This window comes from Vidua macroura, chromosome 1 (assembly GCF_024509145.1).
Source record: "Vidua macroura isolate BioBank_ID:100142 chromosome 1, ASM2450914v1, whole genome shotgun sequence".
NCBI classification, from domain to species: Eukaryota; Metazoa; Chordata; class Aves; order Passeriformes; family Viduidae; genus Vidua; species Vidua macroura.
The window spans coordinates 92,541,959-92,564,482 of NC_071571.1; the positions used below are offsets into that span (position 1 = coordinate 92,541,959).

The window sequence follows — 22,524 nt, forward strand, 5'->3', positions numbered from 1 at the left end:
GGAACTGCTGCTTAATGCAGTGTCTTTAAAAGGTTTTTTGCCATCTCTTCTGATTCATTCTTGCAAAAGCAGTGGGGAAAAAAAAAAACATGGTGGTGGAAGCTAAGGTGCTGTTACCCTTTTTCTACAGACACACAAAGCTAGAAACTGAAATTATCAGGTTGGGACTTAACCTTGTAAGAACAATTCTGAACATCATCTCAGCAGTTTATATTTATTCTTTTATACACAATGGGAATGGCTTGAGCTCCTAGTCCCAGTGCTTCAGACTGTTTCTTTTTCTCTACCACCTTGAAAGACAGGTTGTTTACATCAATGTTTTTATACACTCCTGGAAGAGATTGAGTGAAGAGAAAAGGAATTACATTTCTTGTGCTTCAGAGGCCAACCAACCATAGATCAGGAAATTGGCTAAATACCAACAGTCAGCACTGTTATATATCATATATATCACAGACTTGAAAGCATTTTTTGCACACTGTTTCAGGGCCTGTCATTTTGTTTCTGAAGTACCCAGAAAAAAACTTGCAAAATAGCTTCTCAAGTATATATGTTTCATTTCAATTTCTTTCCTGCCATGCTTTTAAACCTAAGACACTAATGATGTCCAAAGTAGAGCTTACCTGACCACTGACAGAGATGGCTCACAAAAAACTCTGTGACTGGGTAAAAATGATATGGCCATAAAGAATTAAAGAGCATCTAACTGCTTTGCCTTTTGCTGACCATAAACCCAGCTGAATATGTAAAAACACATTAATGAGTAACAAAGCATAAAGGTTTAATCTTTCTTCACCTGCAATGGCCAGCAAGTCTGATACTGTTTGATGCATGATTTCCTGGCTAGCATCCTTTTCTCTCCTCTTTTAGCTGCTTATGAATTGCTGGTACCTTGTCAGGGACATTATTCCCTTAATCTTGCTTCTGTGTGTAAACGGAGTGCTCAGATGTTCGTAAATGATGCCTTTGCTTGCTGTGCTGAAAGAAATGCTATGATTGTGCTGTCTCATTTCAGCATAGCTGTGTAAAATTGTTTAGATGCATCTAAATGCTAATCTAGTGGATCAGCTTAGTCTGGGCTTATGTCATTGTGCTGCCAACAGCACACTTTTATGCAGTGACAACTGATGATACAGGATGCTGATGAGATGGAGGGAAGAAATTCTGTCTGTTGCCTTTCTGGTTCCTTCACTTTCCTAAAAAAAAAAAAAAAAAAAAAAAAAAAAAAGAGAAAAGAGTTGAAATTCTGCCTGAAATATGGTAAAGATCAGCAGGAAAAGATTAGTTAGAAATAGAGGCACCCTTCTGCACAGCAAGAGGATATATGTTTCAGTTATGCCTTTGTCAGGAAATACATAAAATTGTAACAGAGGCTTAGAGAGGGGACATAGGCAAAATAAAACTAAAAAAAAAAATCCCCTCTCCTTAAAAGAAGAGGCTGAATGGACTGGAGCTCTTTATTTAGAAGGTAGTGTAGTGGCAGAACAATGAAACCATGGTGGTAAGGTTTCTAGTACTTTGTATTTCCACATAATCCTACATTGATGATGTATGGGAATGATAAGGCATAAAGATGTTATACTTAATTTGAAACTGTAGGTGTTGATCCTCAGTTGCCATTTCTTCCAGCCCAGCTGTGGAATAGGACTCACTGCTGTCATGATATTAGGAGATGCACCGTTGCTTTTTGCTTTTTTTAAGGAAACTTGGTTTTGGGAAATTATTTTAATTCAAGATAGTCTATAGAAATTATTTTATACACCAGAGATTTTTTTTTTAATTTTGAGAAACTCTATTACTTATTCTGTAGGCATTTAAGGCAGGCAAGTGCCAAAGCAGAATACAATGGGCAATGCCACAGACTACTTGAATTAGCTGATGCTAACAAAGATCTTGGCAAATATGAGACACAAAGCCCATCTTTTTTATTAAAATTACCAGGTATTTTTGCCCAGAACAGTTTTTGCCATGGGGGAGGAAAAAAAGGAACATATATCTCTCTTCTGTGTTCTTTATTTCCAAATTGCCTCTGATATGAACCTGTACATCTGCTTATCCCATACTTCATTCACATGAGAGCAGTTTCTGTAACCTATTTAAAAAATCATTAATATTTCCTGATCTCTGAGATATAATTTTCCATTTACCTGTCTGACTTCCAAGAGTTCACAGAAGCTACATAAGAATATATGAAGTGTCACATGAGATCCATAGACTGGGTCACGTCCCAGTCCTCTGTTTCTAAATGAAAAAAATATCTATAAGTAATCCTCACTCAATGCAAAGTTCAGAAGGTCATTACCTGCTGTGCAAAGGAATAATGTGAAAAAACATTGCTAATTTTTCTGTGTTAAACCAAAGTCCTAATAGATGAGTGCCTCCTAGTTCCAATATTAAGGGATTTGATGAATGCCAATTCTTCATTCTTCTTTTCCATCACTGATGATTACCAGATTTCTTTTTTTTTCTCAGCAATTCTCTTCCAACAATTTATCTTCCTTCTTCCACACTGTTTTTCTGTTTTTCTCCAAACCAGTGTTTTTGTGTGTGGGAAACTACTTTGTTTGTGGGTATGTTTTTTAAGCATATGCACAGCGTTGCTATGGTGCAGATGAATACTCAGTGTATGGCCTGTTCATTTTTTCCTGCTATTTCATGCCTGCTCTGTCATGGCTAGAACAAAAGTTCCTGTTTAGATGAGAATGGTGGTATTGCTTCATTTAGAAAATGTTAGCCAAGACCAGGTTTTTAGCTATGCTTCACCCTGATCTTTGAGCTACTCTGCTGCTCTCCAGACAGCAGTGTTCATTTACCCAAAGCTTTTGGAAAATGTCATAAGAGAGAAAACAGGCAGGAAAAAGACACCCCAATGGATTGCAAACTGTTTCAGATTTTAGTCCTTAATCTTGAAAATTTTGAAGGAAACACCTTTTCTGAAAATAGACTCAAGGCCTGAAAAGCAGCAGGAGCTGAGTCTGCTTTGATCAAATGTTATAGAAGCATTTTATCCACAGCAGTCTAAAGATATAAAATCATGGACTGAGAAGCATTGTTGATTTGACGGAGCATTTTATTTTCATCACCCTCTACCTTCTGCTTTCCTTTCATTTATTCAAAGATGACGGTTTCCTCTTTATCCCACAGGGAATTACACCTTCACTGCTGTCTCTCTGGTATCCTCTCTTGCACTCTGCTTACATCTCCTGTGCTTAGTTCTTTGTCTGCAGCTGAATAAGTGATGTAACTAGGCTGAAACCAGAAGACTTGTGCATAAGCTGCCCTCAGCTGGAAGCTTGCTGTTTTGTTTCAGAAGTGAGGTTATACTTGCAGAGCTACAAGCTTGTTAGTTAGGATAAATTATATTTCCTTCCTCTATAAACACCACTATCTTGGACATGAAGTTTGGAGGGTGGAAGAGGCTATGAACTCCACTGTATAGCTCTTCACTGCCCACAGGTTGCAGAACCAAGAGCCACAGAATCCCAGCATGCTGCTTTCTGCATGTCAGGGAAGGTGTGTCAGTAGCTAAGGAGTCCTGAACGAGTAAATTGAGTACAACATGTGAGTAGCAGGCTGTGTGGATTGATGAAAACATAGAAAGTCTTCTGAAAGGATCTGAGGCTAACAGAGAGTGTCTTGCTCCCTTCCTCCTACCTCCTTCTGTTACTACCTGCATCCTTTCAGGGCTCCTTTGTGCTGGCTCTGGTTCAGCAATTCAGAAACGACATATCGCCCACTTGTCAAAGCAATAAAAAAACCAAAAAAACCAAAAACAAACACTGAACAAACAAACAAACAAAACACTGAATGTATTTTGCTGGTTTAGTAAACCACTACAGCCCACACAGGGGCTTGATGAATGCTGAGCTACCACCAGGTAGGTGTGGAGCTCTATGGCTAGGAGCAATGTGAGAGGCCAGTAAGCTGCCCTCTGGGTGATTGTGAACTCTTAGGTTTCCTGTCCTGGGATGCTTCACCCTCCTTGGCTGGTACTTTTATTGGACTTAGACCAAAAAGAAAAATTCAAGTTCAGAAGTACACCTTGATTTCAGCAGATGTCACAGAACTTCAAGAGACAGATTTAATTTTATATATTTTATATATTTTATATATTCTATAAATACATAAAAATATATGAAATTATGTAAAATATTTCAGTTGTCATAGTTATCTTACTGCTTTTCAGGTATTTCTGCATGCATTTATTTAGATTGCTTACTTGATCTCAAATATCTCACTCAAGTACCCCAAAAGTGAATGAGTTAACTTTTTTTTGGGAAAATACTGATGGTCACTTTTGGAGTGTGTTTGACTGTGTAGTCTCAGATGTTTCATGAAAAGCCACTGGCTTTATATGAGTAGATGACTTGTCTATAGGGCAGAGTAGCCCAGATTCCTGGGCAGTGAAGTGGAACTGAAGCAGTTCTGAAATGCATTGGCCCATTGGAAAACACACAGGGCACAGAAGTCCTGTGGTATTTAACTGCCTTGCATCCAGCTGTGGTATTTCTGTCAACATTCTCATGGTCTTTCCTCTGATGAAGGGGTATTTGTGTTGTTAATTTAGCTTGAATGTATATTTATGACATTTTAAACCAGCAATAAGATAACAAGTATAGGCTGGGTATATGATAAACAGTTGAATAAATAGTTGTTCAGTGCCATGTGGTGGAAGACTGCTGAAGGAAGAAGTAAACATGGTCTAAAGCAGACATTTCCTGTAGGGATAGTACTGAAAACTATTAACGAAATACTATGTACTTATTTCTCTGTTTACTAAATTTGAGATAGTTTGCAGAAGAAAATACACACGTAAATTAAATGATGGCAAAATGCAGACCTGGCTCTGACTGAGAGGGCAGTTAAGAAACTTATGAACTCTGGTTTGATTGAAGAAGACAAAGAAAACGAAGGATATGAATGAAAAAATGTGCTGGCTGTGGATTTCAGTGTATGAAGAATGAAAGAATTCTAACTTTGGCATGGGCCACTGTCCAGAGCTGAATAATAATACTGTCAAAGATAATGCAAAGAAAATTATAATAAAGAATTATATTTAACACTAAGTGCTCAGTAGCTCAACAAGAGCTGATGACATGTTCATAACATAGAAAAGAGACCTGCTTTTTAGCCACCAGGAAAAAAAGAGAGAAGCATAATATACAGCTCCTTCCAAGTAGAGACAAATGACTGCTGTAAAGACAGGGGGAGTCCCATGTGTCAGAAATAAATCTAATGTTGGCTAGTAATTTGTAAGTGTGAATGGATGATGTGGATTTCTCATCTGACCACAAATAAAGGACTAATGACTTAAGATAAAAGGGAAAGACTACATACAAGGAGGGTAGAAAATGTCTTTTAATTAAGGGGGTGAAACAGTTACTCTGTATAACAAAGTACACAAATCAATATTAGGGTTTGTAAAACAGAGCACAAAAAAGATGATGGTACTCAGAAGAAATAGGGAGATGATGTCCCTGTGTGTGGCAAGGGTGAGATTGATGCTCTTGAAATGTTTGATCCAGTCTGGTTTTCATCATTTGTAAAGGACAGTCAAGCTTTTTAAGGGCAGGAAAAAAAAAAAAAAAAAAAAGACAAACAATTACAAGAGAAGCAGGTCAGAGATGTATCAAAAAGCAAACCAACAAACACAAACAAAAAAAAAAAACCTAAAAACCTACAACATAAGCTTCTATATTTCTGTTGTTTGAGTCACCTAAATTGCACGGTGAGACTAGTATGGTTTATACTTATGGGTGGTAGTACATTTAAGAAAGCTAAATAAAGTACACCTGTGTAAGGTTGTATGATGAGTTATGCAGCTGCAATGAATCCCAATTGCAGGGATGTATTTGGGCCAAAAAAAATGAAATTCTGTGTGTCTTGCTGGCTGTACACACCAGCAGCAATATCCCGGGGGGCCAGACTGTGCCAGACTGAGCTCATTCAGCTCCTTTTGCACCCTCTGTTCACATCTCTGTCTGTTGGACTCCAAGCCACAAACTGTCTATTTCCTTCCCATCAGCTTTTCAAGGGTCATTGCTAGGGTGAAGATGTCCACAGCTCAAAATTGGGCAGATAACTGGGCAGATTGGTATTTACTCTGGCATTCACTTTTACAACCAGTAAAGAAAGAAAAAATGTAGAGGGTAGACTGAAGAAAATTAAATAGGCACCAAGACACCATTGTGGTTTCTGTTGATCTCCATTGGGATGACCTCTGTGTAATGAAAGAGGAATGCTTTGCTAATTAACTATTTAACATACAGTAAAATGTGGGGTTTGTTCTAAGTGCAAGTTATTCACTTGTGCAGTTGATTTAAATGCTTCTTCAAGACCGAGATCTTATTTTGCATCTCTTGAAATAAAATCTTTACTTGATCAAGAAATATTTTTTGAATATGATGATCATGTTCTGAAGAAGTTAGTATCAACAGTGCTTCAATTATTTTCTTTAATTCTATACAATCACTGGTCTTTTTGCTAATCAATATCTAAATATACCTGGGTAATGCCACAAAAACACAATGGAAGAGAAAAGAGGATTTTGTGTATTGCTATATTCACATGGATTTCATAACATCTAGGTTTTATAGTGGGTCACACCATAAACTGCAGTTTGTATTGACATGTGCTGGAGGTGGTAAGGTAAAAAGAAAGGACAAAATAGTACTAAGACTGGCTTTTGGAATGTCTCATCTTAATGTGTGCATTAGTGATATCTATTATTCAAACATCTGCCGCTTTAAATAAAGAAAAAACACTTTTAGTAATTTATGAATCTCAAGTGTAAAGAAGACAACTCTCCAGCTAAATCTTATGGCATGTTATCTCAGTAACAAAGAAACAGCTTGATGTGAGCTCTAGAACATCATAAGATTATAGCTCACTTCTCATGCCATATATCAGCACATAATTCCTAAACACAGGTTTCTCAAACACTGATTGGCTTATTTCTTACTAGCATTACTGTAGTTTATAAAATTAAACTCAACATTTTATTGGCTCTTTGTATCACTTTTTTTGCTTCAAATGTAATTTTCTTTTTTTTTTATAAAATAGCCAGAAGATTGGGGTTTTTGCTTCTTAAAGTTTAGCACAATGTGGCTGACATGTTTTTAAGGTTTCTTCTATTTATTAAAGGGAAATGGTGTTTGTGGCTTGCAGAAAATAGTGGGGAGGTGAGTGTGCTGTACTACAAAACTGTTGCACTCTAAGTGCAGGGACCTGACTTCAGTACTTCAGAGGCCTTCAGTGCATCCCTTCAGTAACCAGAAAGGGTTATTTAAAAAAGTGACAGTCTGGTACAGAGAAATGTATTGTAGCCTCACAGGTTTACCGTTTGGTTCTTTTACTCTGTTGCCTGCCAAAACAAAGATTCATGGAGATGGTGTTAATAAGCCAAACTAGGGATGAAGTAGAGCAGCAATCTGTCTTGACAGCACTAAGCTCTTCACTACAAGTTCAAAATGCTAAAAATACTTGCCATAAATGAATGAAACCCTCTTCTTTCATGCTTAATTATGAAATAGTTGAAGTAAGGAGGAAAATTAACAAGATGTTTTCTTAATTTAATCCAGAAAGATGGGATAAAAGATGGGAATAATTTCCTAGGGATATGTGAGGAGGTTTTAGCCTCCATGACCATTATATTAAGAAGTAACTGTATAGCACCACAAATGGTAGTACTGACTTAAAGACATTACAATTAAAATGAATACTAGGACACACATGTTTGTATAGTACAAAACCAAGCCATAGGAGCTACTGGTATCCATAATCTAGTAGGATAAGTATAAATAGCTTCTAGAGCCATTTGGAGAACTGTATGATGGATGAGTGAACTGGAAAACTATTTTCTTGTGTGATCTTTGAAGATTTTTGCATATCCTTCATAAAGAAAATAGTGAAAATCAATTGTTTGCATATCTCTTATAATCTGAAATTCAGTAAGCTACTGGCTTTGTTGCATGTCCATTTCCTTGAAATGAAAAGTGGGTGGTAGCACTGGCCAGCTTTCTAAGGCCACTTGAAATCTGCAGAAGAGAAGGTTTTGAGGAGGTGTTCTTGAGTTATTTTGGATCTGTTTGAATCTGCTATCTTCAGAGTTTAAACATTGCTTTGGTAATTTTAATAGTCAATGGAAAATTAAAACGTTAATATAAAACTATATTATGAGAGATTTATAAAACTTTTAAGGTGTTCATTTATTTCATTTAGGGTGAAGTTGTTTTCAAAAATGGAGAGAGGATGGGAACCATCAAATTTACACAATTCCAAGGTAGGTTGCAAACAATTTTCATTATATTATGTATTCAGTTTCAAACATTTGTGTGAGTTGCATTTGTTTCAGGATGTTTTAAATATCTACAATTATTTTGAAAGGAACTGTTTGGAAGATGCAGAAAGGAATTTAATGTTTATTATCTGTTTAAAATGGTGCTCTGAACCTTGAGTGAGGTATTCTGTTTAAAATGGTGTTCTGAACCTTGAGTAAACCTTGAGTGAGGTAATGTGGTGTTCTGAACCTTGAGTGAGGTATTTCCTGGAATTTTTCTCGGTTACAATCCCCATATTTATACTGATCTGTAGCAACCTATAACTGTTTTAAAAACCCTACTGGTCAGCTAAGTATCCACTTCTTAATACAATTGTCTCTTTAAAACCAATGTGAAGAGGAATTTAGAGAGGACTTTTGTTGTTAAGCTCTTTCAAGTTAGTTTTTGCATTCTCTGAAGACTCACTTTTGACATTCTGCAACTGCTTGCTAAAAGTTGCTTCAGGAGGCAGTCCCTCAGTGTGCAGAGGACACAAACTGCTGACCCCATCCCTTGGAGGCAACATGCTCCACAGCACAACTCACCAAGCCTGCTGCATCCTCTCAGCCTGAGCTGCTCCTGCAGGGAATGGTCTCAGCAGCAGAGACCGCAAATGGAGCTGTAGGGATTTGTCAGGGGCCATTTGCAGCCAGGATGAGGCGCTTGCTGGGGGAGGTTTCTCCAGAAATGGTGATTCATGTTGTAGTTGTTTCTGCAGTTTATAGAATGCAATTCATGTGGTTTTTTTTCCCAGGCTGAGGCTGAGATAAAACAGGAGATGATTGCATTTGGATGGTCTCATGAGGGTAGAAGTAAGCTGACAAATTCTTTTCATACAATGCATGAGAGAGAAGCTTGCTCTCCCTTTGTTTTCAGGAGAGCACTTTAAACATAATCCTGCTGACCAAGTTACAAAGGCTCATTCTTCAAACAGAAATTGTCTGCTGTATGGACATTATTATTAATGAACAGCAATGCACTCGAGGGGTTCTGTTGTTACTCATTCTGAATTACTGAAGCAATCTTCAGAATTGCTATTGCCTTCACAGCTGTAAGTGATGCTATTAACTCATGCTCCCGGAAACATTTCAACCCACCAAAACTTTGCAGACATCTCACGGTAATGTAATTTAGGAATTCTTGCTCAGCACTAATGATAAATATTGATTGCTTCCTCTTCTTCCCCCCTCTGCCCCCATTTTTTTCCATAATAACGGTGTTTACAGGCACATGAAAGAATCATGAGAAAATTTTTACAAGAGGTGTTTATCCCTTGGAAGTCTGGAGGTGCTCAAATGCATTTTGCCTAAGGTAGCTACATGTACCCTTCTAGAACATCTGAGCAAGGAGGAAGTTTGGCCTGTTCCCTCTGCACACTGAGGATATGATTTGGGATCATTGGGAGGTGCAATATATGTCATCTGAACTAATCCAGAAGAGCAGTAGAAGTCCAGGATAGCTGATTTTATACTGATTTTTATCTCCAACCATTCAAACTGAGGTTCTTTACAATATTTTCAGTTTCATATCTGATACTATTTAACACCAATGGTTTTACCGTCAGCTGAAGTATCGCTAGATCAGTAAAAGCACAGGAGACAACCACCCCTTTAAAACCCCTTGCAATTGCAAAATTACCATTTCAGAAGTGATTCAAGCACATACTCGGTAATTTGATCATCAAACAAAGGTTTCCAACTAACCTACAGAAAAAAATATCTCAGACATCCTGTGGAGAAATGCCAGAGAAGGGCCGGATTTCTACTCGTGCAAGCAATAGTCAGTCAACACATCTTAAGGCTCGTCTCAAGTTTTGTTTAGTTTCTCACCCATTTTGGAAATAAAGAGAATGTGCAAAAATGTTTGAGAAATTGAAATAAGGAACAGTATAACAACACAGATGAAAGCATTTCTTTTTTTAACTACAAATGATAGTCTAAATATTATCAAGGATTTTTCTGTTCTTTTATTGGTATTAGTTTTGTTCAAAGCTTTTATATTCAATACTTGTGGTATAATTGTAGACATTATTAATTTGTTCAAAAGAATCCTTTATTGGTTAGGAAACTTTCTGAAACATTCTCATTAACATTTAATAATCCTTGGACTATTGGGAAAGTTCCTAGTAATGCAAAGAAGTTAATTAAGTGCAGTGCTTAAAATGGTAAATGGGGTTTTCCTTTGTAGATATAGCTATTAGGAGTGATCAAGCACGAGACAGATATACAACTCATTGGTTAAACATTTTTTTTTTAAGAATACAATACAAATCATTATGATTTCAAGGAAAAAAAGACCACATTAAAGATGTCTTGTAAATACTTTTGTAAGATTAGTTGTAATTATGAATATAACTTATATTAAATGTATTAGTAGCTTATTATCCAAGCATAATAATTAGGAATATCCAGTGTTAGTGTTCCATACTTCAAGAGTCATTTTTTCATCCACGCAGCTTTATAATTTCTTTAACAATTTAAATGAAAGTTGTTAGTTGGTCACAGTTGAAATAATTCAAAGCAGAAAACCAAAGCAGATAAATAGGTAATCATGTATCAGAATATGGCCAAAACCTCTGTTCCTCATTTGCTTGGTAGAAAAATCAGCAGGGCAGACTCAGGAGCTAAATTTTCTGTTCTTTGCTGGAAACTTTTGTTTTAATGAGACTATCTGCAAACATTTTGGCTATGGAAAAAGCAGACAGGCACATCTGCCAGAGGCAAGGGAAAAGCAGCCTGTGAGGGTTCAAGGGGTAACTGCAGTACAGCTGACACGCTGTGATGAAATTCTGAATAGCTGGTTTAATTTTGGATCTAGATACAGTTTTTCCCAAACTCATGCTAGTCATGCCTCTTTTTCAGCTTCTGTGCAGTCTGTTACTTTTGCAAGTGGTCAAACAGATGGTGCCAGAGATAGCTGTGACCAAACTGCTTGCTGCTGTATAGATCATGAATACCTCTCAGGAATTATTAGTATGCAACAGAGAATAGAAAGCATATGCAATAGCATTTTCTCCTCCTACCTTGCTGGTAAATAAAGAGCAGACTGTTAGTTTAGCTGAGATATCCAAATGATGTTTGAAGTTGGCATCCTTCTGAATGAATGGCAATTTTTCTATGGATGCAATTTAAGAACTCTTCTCATAATCAGACATGTAGTTGAAGTAGATGGTCAAAATCTTTTGTCTAGTGAAAGCTGAAAAAGAGTCCTGACAACTTTTATGGGCGTATCAGGGAGCAAGGAAGGCAGTAACAAAGCTGAGATTGTTGATTGCTGTGATACGGGAGGCTTCAAGAACAGATCTATACCTGTCCTTCAAAATGTTTCACTTTGCAGATCCTTTCTGATTAATCTGACTGGAGCCTAGAAGGCACCTTGATTTCAGTCAGACTCCTATTTCTGTCAGGCATTAAACAAAAGCTAAGAGACTTCAATGTTGGAATAGGTTAAAAAGGGAAATCAAAAAACTGTAAACAAATACAAATTAAATGTGCAGAAATTGTGCTTTGTGTAGATAAGAACAAAAGTCTGTGGTACTGCATATTGGATAAAAACTTTAAAGAAGTGGGAGATCACCTGCCGTGTCTTTCTGGGAAGAATTTAAGTGTTTCAACTCATTTAACCAGGTAATGTGGTATGACATTTGTTAGTGTTGAAAGCTGATCTGCACATCAAGTTAGAGGGAGAGCAGGACTTGCCAAGTGTAAAACCTTTGGTCTTCTCAGGAAAAGCCCTTACTGAACTTCTGCAGTAAAAGCCTCAGATACTCTTTTCTGAGTTTAATCAAAAGAAGTAGACAAACAAATGTCTACTCTACAGTCAATAGGAAGGTGTACAAGAACCCAGGATTGCTTTCCTGCAATCCTCAGTTCATCTATAACTTGTTCTCCAAGGGCATCAATCCAACCCTGGAAAAGTTTCCTTCTATTATTCTAAATACAGTCTGGCATACTCTTTAACTACTGTTGGTTCTTGCTTCCATAAAGGCTCATAGGCAAGCAATAAAGGGAATTACTGAAGTCAGAAATCTTACTTCTGGCACATCCTAACAGGAGGTCTTGACTGTAATCACATGAATGTCTAATTTGTAGACTTCTTGCTGTACCATGTCCAGTCCATTTTTATCTCCATATGAGTAATCTTATTGTAATTGTCCATACCTTAGTGACCAGTGGTTTTTTTTTTCGCTTAGTTATCAATTCACAGAATCATAAAATGGTTTGAGTTGAAAGGGACCTTAAAGATCATCTAGCTACAACCTCCATGCCATGGGCAGGAACACCTTCCTCTAGATCGTAATCTATATGAATATAAAAGTATCTGATTTAAAACTGATTTTAAGTCCCATTTCAATATGGAGAGGTATACCAAATAGAACTCTGAAAGGGTGTGCCTTAAATCTGGAGTCACTGAATATTGACATTACTGATTAAGAAGATGAACTAGAATATATAATTATCAAAATGTACAGTGGTCTCTGGGAGAGTCAGCAAGCATGAGGGAGACTAGACAAGAATTCAAAAAAATATTAAGAATTTGAAGAAGTAATCAGGAGAAAAAATATGCTGGTTTTTTAGGTCAAATGTCTAGTGCTACATTGGCAGCAAACATTTGGACAAATACAAAATGGAGAACAATTCATCAATCCATAGCTATACACAAAAAGAACTAAAGATTACAGTAGGTGAATGAACATGAATAAGCAAAAACATAAACAGGTAAAAAAAGAAAATTTCTGCACTGGGGTGTTAAAATAATAGTACCCTTTTAATCTCCCTGATGCCCAAAAGGCTATAGCTAACTACTGTGTCTGGTGCCGATTTAAGAAAAATGTGCAGAGAAAACAGAAGATTAAGAATGTACCTCAATATAAAAACCAAAATATCTAGGCTACTTAGAGACCATTGTCAAAATGCATGACAGCTGCTGATAACACAGTTTCTTGTCCTGCCCTCACCGTCTGGCTGAGAGTTAAGAGATGTGAATAGGAGTGGAGATTTGAGCCAATGTTAAGAAAAACTTCTTAATGAAAAGGATATTTAAACACTGGAAAATGCATAAAATTGCTATATTTGGAAGTTTTGAAAAACAAGTTAAACAGACACCTGACATGCTGTAGATGTATTCATTGTGCCTTGAGGCAGGCAGATGACTTTTATTACATCTTGAGTTCTCTATAACTCCAGCTGCATTTCTTCTGGAGCTGTTGCTCCTCTGCAGTGTCCATAATGTGATTCTGTCATTTTATTTACAAATACTTGTCCACATTATGCTACTAATACCACTTGTTGTACTTCTCTGTATTGTTTCTAGTAAGAGACATAGGATAAGCATGGAACCCTAGAATTGTGATTAGGTTATTTGTAGGGAGGAAACAAAAAAATTAATTGCTCTTCCAGCATCAGTTCTGTGTTTTGTTGTTTCCTTTTTTCCTCTAAATCAAATTTATTTGAATATAAATCTTTTGATCCCTCAGCTATGTGAGCATCAAAACTGCTAATAGGTGTCAGGGCCACTTACCCTTTGTCTTCTGGTCTATCAGTCTGGATATTTTTTTTCTATGTTGTACAAGGATTTAGCAGGACAAAAAGTGAAAATCATTATCCAGGTGTATGTATAAATACAAAGAGGTAAAAACTTAGTTCTCCTCAGGCAGAAAGTGAATTGAAGCTGGGATTTCCCAAGCAGATGATAAGTCTGTGTTATGGGTGGGTATCTGTATTGGTATCTGTGTGGTTTACACTCTGAGATACAAAAGGCAAGTGTTTCCATGCCTGTTTGAGCTGGAGGGTGTCTTTGGACCATAAGGTTTAATCATTGCATGTGGATTTATTGTCTATCAATTTGTCATGTCTTTCATGAAACCAATTTTACTTTTGGCCTTCAACACGTCTACTGGCAATGAGTTTCACAAAATGATGATGCATGTAATGATTAAAGCCCTTCCATCTGTTTGTTTTAAATCAACTGTCTTAGAATTTCACTGAGCATACCCTGCTTTTTGTGATGTGATAAGCAGTGAATAACTGTGTCTTACTTTTTACACATCCTTCATGTTTTACAGATCTCTCTTATATCAATAAGTCTCTTTAGAAACGCAAGTCTTTGTCATCCATTTAGTTTTTTTCATCATGCAATTCTAATAAGCCTCTATGTTTCTTGATATTCTTTTTTTGTGAGAGCTTAATGAGAACCACACACAGCTCTGAAATATCCACCTCCATAACTCATATTTCTGAGTGACCTTTTTCCATTATTTTAACTTCTTTTACAATATTCTGTCTTGCCACATTCATCCTCTTTTTGGCTCTTTGGCCACCGGTGAGCACAGCACTGCTGTTTTCAAACAACCAGCCATAGTAAGTCCAGGGCCTCATCCTGGTTGCTCTTAATTACTTAGAACCAACAGCTGCATTTGTATACTTGATATTCATTTTCTCTTGTATGTTATGTTGTACCTCACTAACACTGAACATTGCCTGTAATTTTATTATCAGTATTTCACTTACCTTTATAGCAGTCAGATGAAACCATACAGGAAATTATATTTAGTATATGTTTATAGCTGTTTTCCCCTTTTATTGTCAGATTTTTTTGACACATTTCCTGTTCAGTTTTTGTTCGGTTCCATACCTACCAGAAGCAATGTTTCCCCCTGTGCCAGTTACTTCTCTTGTAACCTGTTGGCATTATCTATTAGGAGTTGGAGTTTGTGTTCATTTGATTTGTTTACATAAACACAGAAAAGTGTATTAAAATTCAGGTACCTGAGTTGTGTACTTGTGATAGCAAACTGGAGAAAGGACAGATAAGGACTATAGAAATTGTTTGGGGTCTTAGGGAATTATTTACAAAGACAGATTAATGCAATTAAGTGTAGGGAGTTACTTGAGTCACCTCATTTTGAGCAAACTGTATTGTGTGGATATAAACTGCGAGGCCAGGGAGGACATGCTGGAAGGGGACACTGATGTGCAGCTGTTGGTCGTCATGGCAGTTTGTTCTGTTTTGTTCTGTTGTGTTCTGTTTTGTTTTGTTTTACCTGAGCTAGCTTTAAACAGGCCAACTGCGGTGCTGCGGGCTGTGTAGCGACAATAACATGGAGCAGACTGGAAGCTGGAAATCTGCCCAGGGGCAAGATCAGTGGTTTGGTAGGTAACCTTTCCATTGGGAGCACAGCTATGGGAGGCCACAGCTTTGCAGCTATCAGCATTCAAGCCAACTAATTTCAGGCTAGCTGGGTACTTCTGTGCTGCCCAAAGTGGCAATGAGCATGACAGGTTGCTGGGAAGAGTTGCATTCATTTTTTTCCCAGGCATGTGTGAGGAGCAGGGGAGACCTGTTTATCACTGTGGTTCTGTGCCTGTGCTTTACAGAGGGGTTCATCCCTTGAGAGCTGGTTTGAACTGTGCAAATAATTATTACTGGGACAAGTACACGCACTATAGGAGAAGCTGTCATTTTCATAGGATTCCACTTCATTCAGCGTACTCTGAGGCACAAAGTGTTTTGCAGGATCTGATTAAGTCTCTGTCACTACGTTGTGGAAAAATTGTCTTAGGAGATGTCTTAATTACCTAGAAAAAATTCAACTTTCAAATGCAATGGCAAAGAAAAAAAAGTTGAAAAGCAATGGAAATAATTTTACAAAAATTAATTTCTACCAGAGCCTGAAGTATCCAGCTCCAAAAAGTCAACAGAAATTAGTACCCTACTAAAGAAATAATGTCTAAGAAGAACCTGAAAGAATTGTTAGACTTTTTCCTTCAGAGCTCTCTGAGTTTCACTGTAAAAAACTTTTTTAAAACTTTTCTTGTTTTTTTTCCAATTTGCATTCAGAATCCTACTTCTACTAGAGTTGTTCAGATGTTCCATTTCAGGTGATGGACAGTGCTGTCCTTCCCTGTCACCACCCAGTCCTCCCTGTCTTTTGAAGAGAGGCAGAGGTTTTCTTGAGGTCTGTGGGGCCACCATGAGCTGCTGCTCTCTGCAGAGCTGTGTGCTGGCACATCTCTCTCCTTGACATCTCAGAGTTAGGCTTTTTTTTTGAAGAATTTGTAATACATAAAAAGATTAAAAAAAGATAAGGGGATAAAAAGAGACAAAAGACTTACAAGAAACCCATGAAATATATTATGGGAAAAAATTAATTTGGTGTAATTAATAGAGAGTTCAGTCTACTGCAATGACATCATCCCTAACAAGTAGTTCAAATATTTCCTCAAATATGCAGAACCGTGAAATAGAATAACTTTAATTCTGAAAGAATAGAAAAGAAGAAAATGAAGTTTATCTAGGTCACTGAAAGGATATAGATTTTTTTATTCAACATTACCATTTGAACAGACAAAATAGAGAATTGTTGAGTGGCACACCAAGCAAAGGTTTATATAGTCGTAGGCTACAGATAGGAAGATAATCATGTAAAGTCTAAAAGATCTCTGAATCTGTGGAATAATATAACAAAGGATATTTGACAAAAATTTCCTTCACAGAACTACTTCAGGACAATATCATCACAGTGTTATGAGAGAACAACTCTGATCTATTACAGATAAGGGAGATGAAAATGGAATATTTTTAAAAAAAAAATAGTGAAGATTGATTTATTCACTGCATAGGTGACCAAAGGCAGTTGTGATTTGTATGCTGCAGAATTCATATAGGCATTTATACTAAAACTTTGAGAGCACAAAAGCAGGTCCAGGTATTAGTTGCTTATTAAGGATACAGAAAGGCTAAATTGCTTTTCAAATTTACTAGTTCCCCTTTTTCATCCTAATAATAGGGGTTTTTTTTCTGCCATTACAAATGCTTATTTAATTTCAAATTGTAGAAGATCATGCCGTCATTGTATTGGCACCTATTTCTCTAAGCTGACATTTTAGATTTTGAAAAAAATAATTTATTTCGATATATCATCACTTGACACTGGTTCAGAAATTAAAAAATTCTGATTTTGTCAAAATGTAATAGAAAATGAGCACATGTAATTAATAGATTTGGGAGAAATTTTTAGAATTTTGTCTAAATGTCTGACCTTTGTCACTATTTCACAATGGCACAGGTGTTATTTTCTGGCTTGAATCATGTTATTTAATATAACTATATTGAATTTATTACACATCTGTGATAAACATCTCTGTTTATTTTCAGTGAATTTTGATGATTTGCTCCAACCAGAATTTCTCACCCTCCTTTTGGAACGAAATTAAGTGGGGGTTCCAGTTCAGGAAATATTAGCTTTCCATTTCTCCATTCCAAAAGTCACTAAAGACCTTTTGTAACCTCATATTTTGACTTAAAAGAAGCTCATTTTTCAGAGTTTTCTATTAGAGAGTCTGTGAGTCAAAAAACCTCACAACAGACACACCCCATACATTTTGGACTTAAGGTAAAAAACCATTTTTTAAAACTTACTATGGACCCTAATGTCCCCTTGCCCCTGCAATGAAAGGACAGGGTCATACTTTTCTTACCCTTGAGTTACTATTTCAAAAATTGAAACCAAAGGGAGAACATGAGTGTGGATTGTTGAGAAAAATGTCTATTTGAAATTCCATCCATCTTGGTATTTGTTATCTTCAACTGGAGCACATGTATAATTTTTTTCCTTAAGTGATTATGGAGAACAAGGGATGAATTCCTCATAAGCAAATTATTTCATTAGATTGATCTAGTACATCTACCTGCAACAAAGTGATTCCACCACAGATGATTTAGCAGTGATTTAGTTCAAACTACTGCCAGGATGAAAAATGTTTTGAATTAATACTGTTCGTGTAAGGAACAGGGTCAGGCAGAGATATAGGGAACTGTCATTTGTACATAAATCTAAGCACTATTTTATATGATCCCCAGCTAGTGAGACGAAGCTGTTTGATAGCTTGCTGTGTTCTCCCTTTTTTCCTCCCCTCTTTGTTTAACCTTTATGCCATGGACACATTTTTCCTCCTTGAGCTGCTTTCTGCATATCCAGTTCAGAGATATCCAGGCCATGCTTAACCCTGACAAACTGTACAGTCTTTACTGGTTAATCCCTTGTGTATAATAATCAATTCACTTTTATTTTACCAGATTTGGGACTTGACTGGACTCACTAGGTGGTCTCAGAAGCTCCATATGACATGGGAAACATGGGAACAATCTCCCTGTCAAAGGTTACTGCAAATCATCTGGGATCTACCAATAAAGACTAGCTTGGAGGATGAGGAAAGGAGCAATACCTCACTGAAAGTGTATCCCCTAAACTCATAGAATCTTTTAAGTTGGAAAAGACCTCCAAGGTCATCAAGCCCAACCTTTGACTGATCACCACCTTGTGAATAGGCCCTGGCACTAAGTGCCAGGTCCAGTCATTTCTTGAACACTTCCAGGGATGGTGACTCCTCCATCTTCCTGCACAGTCCACTCCAGTCTGTTCCAGTCCTTCTGCTTTTGCACTGAGCAGGCTGGATAGCTCTTCCCTGGGAAACCTATATTCCCATCTCTAAAATAGGTATGATGGATCCTTGCTTCTATTAAAAGTATGCTATAGGATCCATATCAGTAATACACATATTGGGCCATTTTAAAAGTCAAGTTATTTATAGGCCTGGTGAGGCAAATTGCCCTGCATACTGCCCTGACCTGTGCCAAAATGGAAAGTTAAGTACATTACGGGAAGCAGATCCCTGTGCTCCTCAAGAAAAAGGTGTCTGATATACACAGAGACCCTAATCCTCAGGTAACCAATTTTACTGTTTTAGAATGCTGTTTGTACCACACAGGCTAGAAGAGGGAGCCACGGAGAGATTGCAGGAATGTCACATACTCATAAGAGCTGACAACTCCCCTTTGAAAATGAAATGTGTTTCTCACATTTAGGAGAAAAATAAGGAGAGGCTTCCTGCACAGAGCAAGGGAAGTTAAGCTTTTCTCTCATTCTGGCCCTTCAAAAGGTCATTGCAGAAAGTGTTGTAACATGAAGTGATTTTAACCTGACTCTGCTAATGTGACATTTGGAGCATGGCTGTGGCAGTCTGATGTGACAGCAGGCAAATGTTGTGTTGTGCTGTGTTAGTAAATGGCAGACGGCCTGATAAAATGAGGGACTTATTCATGTATTTAGTCTGTGCTTCCCCTCTCCAGAGGAAAAGACTTTGAAAAGTCTCTGAAGTGTGAATCCCAAAGGTCAATAAATGCACAAAGGCCTTGTTGAATTCAGAGAAGAGAACAGAATTAAAAAAAAAAATAAAATTGTGAATTTTCACATCCAGAAAATGTTAAGTAAGATTTAAGGCTGCAGTTGCGTACAGAAGCTATAAATCATCAAAAGCTTTTTAACTGCTCATATTCAGGTTTGATAAATTCAGCTGACAACCTAAGTGATAACCTGTAGCCAAATGCCAGATTATTGCCTCTGTATTACAGGTTCATTTTTCAGCACTTTAGAACTGCTTTAATCCCTGAAAGATTCAGGTAGCTTTAGTCCATCTGATTTACTGTGCTAGATAAAATCAGTGGTGCACATAACTCCAGCTGTGGACTGACTCTGGAGAGAGTGGGATTTACAGAAACATTAGTTCTGAAAAAGACCGTGGGCTTGCAAGCCATACATATGTAGATAAATAGCCTTTGGATATAGAATGCCCCTACTGATGCCATGGACCATTGTGTAAACTAAATATTTCATCCCTTGTCTGGGCTTGAGTTGGAGTTCTGCTTCTGTTTCCCTTGTTAATACATATTTCAATTATCTTTTTTAATGAAAATTCAAATTACTTTTTTTGGTTCTCTATAATTTATCTATTTTTATGGAAGAGGCTGATTAAATGAAAGAAATACAAAAGATAAAATGTTACGGGGGAAGATACTGAGTTATATGTTTTCATTTCTAGAGGGACTCAAGAATTTTGAAAATGCTACCCAAAGTGGATTTTCCCAAAGATTAGCTCAGTTGGTCAGAGCATGGTGCTATTAATGCCAAGGATGTTGGTTCCATCCCCCCATGGGCCATTCACTTAAGAGTTGGACTCAATGATCCATGTGAGTCCCTTCCAACTCAGAATATCCTGTAATTCTGTGAAGCTAGCTGGCAGCCAAGTCAACCTAGACATGCCCCATCCCAAATGGAGCAAAGCTGAAGCCTACCTTAAGATGTGGTAGTCAGATAAATGCATCTCCCTTGGCTTCATAATTGGAGATTTGAGCATGTAGGTGTTTTTCCAAGCTTTTTCTCCCTTAGACCTTTGTTGTGATTGACAAGGGAGATCTGAAGAATAATGATAATGGGGTTTTTTTTGCTATTTTACTGAATAAGAAAAAGAGAATAACAGTCTAGATAGGAGCATTGCAAAGTTCCACAGCTCTGCCTTGTGAAATTTAATGTAGAGATTTACTTAGCATGAGATCCTAAAAGGAATAAAAGTTTATCTTAAATGATCTGTCAGGTTCAATTTATTCACTTTAATTGGCCTGGAGCTCTTCCATTTAGCAAAACCTTGGCTGCTTTTGCATGGGCAGAGTGCTTGGAAGAAAAGGCTCTTTTTGCTGCCTAAAGACGTGCCCATGCAAAGCTGTCCAACTAGCATCCCTGGCAGGGCTTCCTATCCCACAGGGCCATGGACAGATGTACTGGGAGAGTAGCTCTGGGCCTTCACAGTCTGCATACATACCCCCTGGTGCTGGGCAACAATCCTACAGAAATGTGTACTGCCTCTTTCGTGACACAGGAATTCAAGAAATTACTGGACCTGGCACTTGCTGCTATGGTCAAGTTGACAAGGCAGAGATCAGTCAAAGGTTGAACTCCATGATCTTGAAGATCTTTTCTAACCTAAATGATTCTGTGATTTTGTCATTATGAGCAGCCTTCTTGCCTCAGACAGCACAGCCATGTCCAGGCATGGGTAATGGGAGCAAGGTGCACTCAATCCTTTAGGCAGGTGCCAGCTGGGGACTCTGGACATGCATTAAAATTATGTTTGTGGGAACCCCAGATGTAGCAGTGCTTCTCCTGAAGTTCAGATAACTGCAAGCTGCAGATGCAAAGGATGGAGACAGGAGATGATTTCTAAGCCTTTGCAGCATCTGTTGCTTTGCGCTTTCACTGGCTCACTAATATATAGACTAAAAGAACAGGTGTAAAAGTGGCTCATCAGTAGTCTTCATTACAACATAATTAATTATTTCATGACTGTCTGTAATTCACACTCATTCAAGAGGCACTCATTCCAGGTGACATTCATATTCTCATGATTTTGGATAAATCTAGGATGAAATATTTATGCTTTATTTAAGACTACATATATTGCTGTTGTTTGCTTTCCTTTCATCTTGGCAATGCAACCATTATTAAAAACAAGCAAAAAGTGGGGAAACAGGAGTAAGGGAGTGAAATGTTACATTTGCACATCATACACCCAGTATTCAAAAGTCAGAAATTACAAGATCAAACGTAAAAACTCACAAATAGTTTTTCCCTCCATTCTAAAGTATAAAATTACTAATGTTGAAAATCTCTAGCAATGAAAAAGTTACAAGCAGCTGAGGTAAACTCAACGAGGTAAACTCAATTCAAGGTTCAGATGAGGAAATTGGAATAGTCTGTGCTGGCAGACCTGATTTTAACTGGGTGAGAGATTAGGTCGTAGAGTGGCTTTCAGCCACTTTGCATTAAGACAGTGAAATTCTGTCCTTGCTTTACATTGCTCAGGATGGGGGTGGAAACATGTAGTTGAAATATTTCATAATGTTTCTCCAGTTCAGTCAAATTGTTTGCCACTTAACATTCCAAATAGTTTCTTGACTAAAACAAAAATAGGAAAGCTGCCCAAGATGCAAGAAAGGAAATACAGTCTTCAGGGTTCTCTGAATTTTTTCTTTGTCAATCTTTTTTTATTCATCTTTGTTGATATCCTCGCAGAGTAGAGAACTGTTAAAAAACTAGACCTTGAAACCTAGATTTAGTTCTTGCTGTGGTAAAAATGCTAGGATTTTTTCAATTGGTTAAATTTTGTATAAAAAAATAGTGATATACATATACTGGTATCTCAGATTTGACATAAGCATTGTATAACATCCTCTGTCACCACCATGTGTGTATTTTCCGCTCCTTGTAGAAGGCCAGTAGCAATCAGACCCTGGAATAGTGGTAAAATCCTTTGTGCCTTTACTAGACTATCCTCCTGTGTATTCCCTTTTCTCAGATGGTATGAGTTTTCTG

The 22,524-nt window shown here is 37.3% G+C and overlaps 1 protein-coding gene across 1 annotated transcript in view; it reads left to right on the forward strand.

Annotated features, from left to right (window-relative positions):
* The window catches only part of GABBR2 (gamma-aminobutyric acid type B receptor subunit 2), a 350,484-nt gene that overhangs the window by 147,635 nt on the left and 180,325 nt on the right, over positions 1-22,524 (forward strand). The window contains exon 8 of the mRNA XM_053976709.1: positions 8,221-8,281. Within this exon, the coding sequence (XP_053832684.1) occupies positions 8,221-8,281 (61 nt within the window). The remainder of the gene's footprint in view (positions 1-8,220; positions 8,282-22,524) is intronic.